General features: G+C 35.0%; 1 protein-coding gene across 1 annotated transcript; it reads right to left on the reverse strand.

Annotated features, from left to right (window-relative positions):
* Window positions 1-4,427: 4,427 nt before the first annotated feature.
* On the reverse strand, window positions 4,428-6,463 carry Rcd5 (microspherule protein Rcd5). Its single transcript, XM_073981731.1, has 4 exons — window positions 6,127-6,463; window positions 5,368-6,064; window positions 4,674-5,303; window positions 4,428-4,616 (listed from the first exon to the last, which is right to left on the reverse strand). Exons 1-4 carry the CDS (start codon window positions 6,237-6,239, stop codon window positions 4,524-4,526), a joined length of 1,533 nt encoding a protein of 510 aa, XP_073837832.1. The 5' UTR covers window positions 6,240-6,463; the 3' UTR covers window positions 4,428-4,523.
* Window positions 6,464-6,838: the final 375 nt, after the last annotated feature.

Consider the following 6,838-nt stretch of genomic DNA (forward strand, 5'->3'; position numbering starts at 1 on the left):
ATATTGTTATTAAATAAAAGCAATTGTTTTTTCTTCTTTATATTTCTGTAACTAATCGTGCAAATTTTCAAGAAAAACATTGACATTTGCGCCACTTTCATCTACAAATTTTCCATCACCATTAAAGCCCCCGGCACATACGGTCAGTTGTGCGACGCGTTGGGCGTTGAAAACAACAACCACATAAAAAATGTGTAAGTGATGCCAAGTTTATTCGTGAATTTTTCATGTAGTTGTTGTAACGCAACGCTGAACGCGTCGTATGTGCCGCGGCCTTAACGATAATATCGACAATAATAGATTTTTTGAAACTAAATATAGAGAATGTCTAATGTTAGGAATATCGATAGTTTGCCAGCTCTAACCATGGCCCAATTATACAGGTCGTCGCCATAAACAGCTGATTTCGATTTGAGCTGTCAAAATTCGCATATGTCATTTAAATTTGTTTTGAAAAAAAGCTTCGTTCTATGACTTTTTCAATGAAAAAGTGTCAAACGAGCAATCTATTAAAAATGAGTCCAACATACACATTTTTCAAAAATGTATGGGAACGGAAAAATGGAACAAATGTTAAAGTTGCAGTTGTTGTTGTAGCGGTATTAAAGGCCTCGGCACAGACGGCGCGTTGCGTCACAACAACCACATGAACACTTCAAGAACAAACTTGGCATCACATACACATTTTTCATGTGGTTGTTGTTTTCAACGCGCCGCACAACGTAACGTATGTGCCGCGTGCTTAAGTCTACGTAGAAGGATAGGTTTTATGCTGGGTCGGCAGCCGCTGGTCGAAACACTATGGTTTCGGGTCAAAAGGCTGTACTGTAACCGTGCAATTAGATACACATTTTGGAGGATTTAAATGGCAGTCAGCTGATTTTTGTTTATAGCACAATTACCAAGGTAGATGCATCAGCCCATCTGATCGAATTTGAAACGTCAAAAGAATTTTTTGTAAATAACAAATTTATTGTTTAATACTGAGAATGTTAGCACATTTTGCTACTAATGCTAACTAAAAAGCAAATAAAGAATTATTTTATCGCAGTTTGCCCATCTAAAATAAATAAACGAATTATTTTATCCTTTATACATATAATGTTTTTTCGACCTTCTAATTATTTATTTATATGTTTAAGACTTTATTTTATCGTTTAGACATCATAAATATTAGTCTTGGTTGATTAATAAAATCAACTTTGTACGTCAAAACAAATTTAATTTTTCCGCTTTGTTTACAAATTTTTACATGTTAAGTTATTTTTAGTGCAGCAATTGATTGATGCATCTACCTTGTTGCTTGTGCCAGCTTGCAACTTTTTGTATTTTCTAGCAACATGTTGTTTTGTTTTTGTATTAAAATTCAATTTACAACAACTTATTTTGGCAGTTCAAGTTCAACTAGCTGGTATTTTTTGTTATAGCTGGTTTATACTTATGCTCCCAAATCCACTGGATTTCACGAAATCCTGAAATACATACCGTTGTTTACACTTTTTTTTATTTCAAACATATCCAATAACCAAGGAAGATTCTTATGTGCAGCTGATTGAACATGAATTTTCAAAACAAGTTTTTGCAAATTTAATTTGCGTTAAAATATACGACAATATAGAAATTTACTGCTCTATTTCGAAATTCATCGTAAAATTCTGTATACGAACATATGCCATAATTCCTGTGTATAATACTAACAAATGTGCAAAAAATATTTTATCATTGAAACATAAAAATTAGAAGTTTTGATTAATAGATGGTATATTCCAGATCTCCAAGAATCTACAAATTTTTGTTATGTTTCAGAACATGCAAACTAAAGGGGTGAAAAAAAAAATTTGCTCGTCCTTCTTTTTTCTTTTATTTTTATTTTTTTGTCTCGTTTTGTGCCAGAAACGCGTTCCCGTACTAAACTCGCACTTCCCTTTAAACAAAAATGGAGCAGAATTAAATTTTCTGCTATTTGCTCGTCCTTCTTTATTCTTTTATTTTTATTTTTTGTCTCGTTTTGTGCCAGAAACGCGTTCCCGTACTAAACTCGCACTTTCCTTTAAACAACCCAGTTCGAAATTTGCTCGTCCTTCTTTATTCTTTTATTTTTTTGTCTCGTTTTTTGCCAGAAACGCGTTCCCGTACTAAACTCGCACTTCCCTTTAAACAAAAATGGAGCAGAATTAAATTTTCTGCTATTTGCTCGTCCTTCTTTATTCTTTTATTTTTATTTTTTGTCTCGTTTTGTGCCAGAAACGCGTTCCCGTACTAAACTCGCACTTTCCTTTAAACAACCCAGTTCGAAATTTGCTCGTCCTACTTTATTCTTTTATTTTTATTTGTTTGTCTCGGTTTGTGCCAGAAACGCGTTCCCGTACTAAACTCGCCCTTCCCTTTAAACCAGGGGCGAGCTTCTTTGCTTTTTTGTATAGTGAGGGCGCCCACTGAGTTGTTTTTGCATTTGCTTCTCTCCCTCACGTACAGTGTATGTGTACATAAACAAACGATGAATATCATGTGGTTGTTGTTTTTTCACCCATGCATAGGCATATGCTTTAGTATTGACGGAAATATTGTAGTCGACACTGCTTTAAACAAAAATGGAGCAGAATTTAATTTTCTGCTATTTGATCGTCCTTCTTTATTCTTTTATTTTTATTTTTTTGTCTCGGTTTGTGCCAGAAACGCGTTCCCGTACTAAACTCGCACTTCCCTTTAAACAAAAATGGAGCAGAATTAAATTTTCTGCTATACAAATTTGACCGAGTAGAAACTAATAGTGCGGTTACACTACAGTTTTTTGCCGGGTTAACCCACTTTATGAGGATTTATTGCTTAATCTGGTCAAATCTGACTAGATTTGCCATACAAAAATTAAATCCTCTCACGACTGGGTTTATTTTAAATCCGGCACAAATCCACCAAAAATACAGTGTTGTATTCGGTATTTGTGCAAAAAAATCCAACTCTACTCAAAAAGTACCAAAAGTTGCAACTGTTTTTGCAACAGAGTTTGTCGTGTTTTACACGTTTACGATTGGTCGCATGAGATTTTATGGAGTTAATAAATCTAAAGTTATTTGGAAATCATAAAATTATTTTTTTTTTCATTAGACACTTTTTTAGCAAAAAGCACGATTGATACCATGATACAAAAATGTATCCCTGTGTGTAAAATATACCAATATGAGCAAAGAGGGGACGATATCTCATACGAGAAATTGTAAAAGTGTAAAACACGACTTTATTAGTTATTTTGTATGTATACGTAAACAAACAACAGCTGACAGTTTATATCCTCGAAAAGCTAAGTGTAACCAGCAAAGATTAACCCACTGGATCTATTAAACCCAGTGGGTTAACCTTCAATAGTGTAACCAGGGTATAACAGCTTGTTTGCTGTCATCTGATTGTCTGATACGTTGATTTTGACATTTCTGCTAGAGTTTTTGCAAATTCTCTCATTTTTCCTTTCCCGCACTGTTTGATCGAATTTGTATAGGAAAATATCATTTGACACTTAGCTCATTTCCTAATTTTACCACGAAAAAAGTACAAGAACACAATGACAAATTAATATTGTAACAAAGCAATTTAATTTTTTTACTTTGATATTACAATTTTTATTTTGATATTGCAATATTTTGTTGCAGCAATTCACCATCTACCTTGTTTATTGTGATATGTCAAAAGTGTTGCAACTTTTGGTACATTTTTAGGCAAAAACAGGGTTGTATGTCATGAGTAATGTGATTTCGATGTTGATTTCGCTGAAATCACGAAACGATGCCGAATGTAAACCAAGCGTTACACCAAACGGAAATAACTGAGTTGACAACCTTTTCTCAGAAAAATTTGTTATGCATCATGGTACACATACACAGGTAGCCGCATCGGCAATTGTTGGTAACATAAGGTAATTTGACATCAATTCAATGCAGTTGACACATTATGTTACCATTAGCTGGCATGATAATGCTAGCTGTATAATTGTACCATGTTATGCATTCACCATGGTACAATAATACAGGTAGCATTATCATGCCAGCTGATGGTAACATAAGCTTTGTTTCCGTACTTTTTAATAGTAAAACTCGTAAAAAAGAGAACTATAACATTTTTTCTTAGTTCTTTCTTTTTTCCTTTTGGTTTGTTCCAGTACTGCAAGAGAGCATTTTTGCTCTCCTCTCTTTTAAAAATTGCTTCCATAGATGAACAAGATGAGCACTCGCCTTTACGTTTTCGTACGATTCTCCATACAAATACTCTCTTCTTGTTCATCATTGGAATCCAGTTTTACCACTTTTTAGGGTTAAGGAACGCAGGTTAAAAATGGTAACAAGTGGTAACCTCCAGTAAGTGCAGGAACACAACTCTTATTGAGACATCTGCCCACCTATGTCCTAGTATAATTTATGTTATATTGTATAATAAAATTTACGATTCTTAATCTAATTGAATTTATTGAAAATATAATGGACTCAATGTAATTCATTTATACATTCCCTAAAAACTATTTATAATGCAAAAACTTAATTTAAGGGCGATGTAGTTTTAGCGCTTTCATGGCGTATTGCATTAATCAGTTCATAATTGACCAAGAAAACAAATCTTAAACCAGCCATCTGTAAAAGAAACGAAAATAATTATTTCCATGACAATAGATATTCAATTAAACTTACCTCTACAACACAGTTGTTTGCCAGGCGTGTTTTATTACCACTCAATAAGGGTGCACCGTCGATAAATATTGGCCGCTTGCCTTCATTGGCAATAAAGAAATCACCATTGCTACGCAACTTTATGGTACCCTGCTTGCGGGATATTTTGGTGGCCGGTCCTTCTAGTGACAAATCGACATCGACAACACAATCTTTAGCATCGCGACCAAAGGTTATCTCTTTGGAACGCATTAAATAACGCACCAAACGTCCCCTCAAAACTGCCAATGTTTGACCATCAAATTCCGGTGCAATACCACCAGCCGTCATTGAATCAACTAAAACATTCCAACGACTCAATTCATTTTCCAACAGACGTATTTCCCGTTTGTTTTGACGATCCGCTAATGCCAGTTCAATTTCCAAAGCTTCATCTCTTTGTTCATTCAACTCGTTATCTAATATAAGATCTTCAGCATCGGAAAAAGTCAATGGTTGATCACTGATATTGACAACTTGATCGGACAGTAGCTGGTACTGTTTCATCATTTGCCAGTGATTTTGCAACGACTTGGCTGTACGAGAAATATAGAAAACTGAAGCATTTTTATCCAATAGCTCTTGGAATTGTTCCAATTTAGGATTGTCGGTCTGTAAAGAAATACAACATATTTATTGCAAATGCAACAATTCTAATTCTGAACATCGAACCTACCGATTTTATCGTGGCCAACAATTCTTCTTCGGCTGTGCTAAACAATGCTTTCCTCTGCACGGATTCTATTAATTCCGGATGTAAATTACGCATTGCTGCTACAGCAATTCTAGACAAGGCTGGCTCATACAAGAGAGCACCCCATCTAACTTGTAATTCGTGAAGCGTAAATTTGCAAGAAAACTTTGTTCCACGATGAACTATACGTGAATCGTTTGTTTGCAGCATTCCTATTATTAAGGCCAGATCATCGATCGGTTTCCAACGTCCCAAATCCTTGGTTATAATCTGAGCGGGAGGCCTTCCAGATTTACGTGATTTCTTTTGCTGAGACTTTGCAGGTCGTCGTCTTTCGGCAGCCATGAAACCACTACTTGTAGCTTGCTTACTTTCCGTATTCAATAAATTATAATTGTGTGCTGTTGGTCCAACAGCAACTGTTCCTGTTGTTGGTAAGGGGGAAGCTATGGCAGCTGTAGTTGTTGGAACAGAAATTGCAGGAGCTTTATCCAAATCTCCGGTCGTTGTTGGCGTCGGCTGTAATATTGGTACTGGTGGAGTTGGTAGCACTGGTTGCACATATGTTTGGGAAGTTGTTCGTGGCCTTGTGCTACGCGACTGTTCGCGTGATTGTAAACTTATACTGTATTCCACAATTTCGTCATCAAAACGTTTTCGTTTTATGGACCGTGATGAGCTAAATGAATAGAAAAGCAAATAAACAATTGGAGCTAGCTAACTTCTTTTGTTTGTGCTCACCTTCTTCTTTTCTGATCGTTCTGTAGTTCTACAGGCAAATTTTGTAAAGGAGTTGTCGTAGCTGAAGTTGGCAAATCAGTAGGAGGATTGTCGCTGGTTGTCAATGACGCCATCTATTTGTTTTGAAAATAAAAGCAAAGCCTACTATTAAATCCGCTTTGCTGACACTATGACAGGGTGCGGCTTTTGTTATATTTTATTAATATATTACTTATTTGTTGCTTGTTTATTTTTTTTTTCTATTTTTTCACGCAGATTTCTCTGTTTGTAGAAGAAAACAAGAGTTGACTAGTTACAGAATGAATTAGTTCAAAGGAACTATTCCCTTAAGAGAACTAATGGAACTGTATCCAGCTCTTTCGTTCATAGTACCTATGCATGACTCAATTATACAAGTTCTCCACCAGGCGAATTCTAACAAAGATTTGAAAATCATGGCACAATTACCTTCTTCTACCTAGGTAATAGCTATATTATATATTTACATATGATTTATAATTTTTGCTATTACACCAGTATATGTATGTTTTTTTGTGTGACATAACCTATAAATGCAAACAAATCCTTTATCAAATCGATTTATTTAAGTTTCTTTAAGAAATTATTTCTTTCAGCAAATTTTGCAAATTTCTGCCTTCATCAAAACAAACAAATCAGCTGTTTTCTATTTATTGTACATACAAAAATAGGAAGGGCTCTAAACCGAAAAAGT

The sequence above is a fragment of the Musca autumnalis genome, unplaced genomic scaffold (assembly GCF_047663935.1).
Source record: "Musca autumnalis isolate F117 unplaced genomic scaffold, ASM4766393v1 scaffold_4, whole genome shotgun sequence".
Classification (NCBI taxonomy): Eukaryota; Metazoa; Arthropoda; class Insecta; order Diptera; family Muscidae; genus Musca; species Musca autumnalis.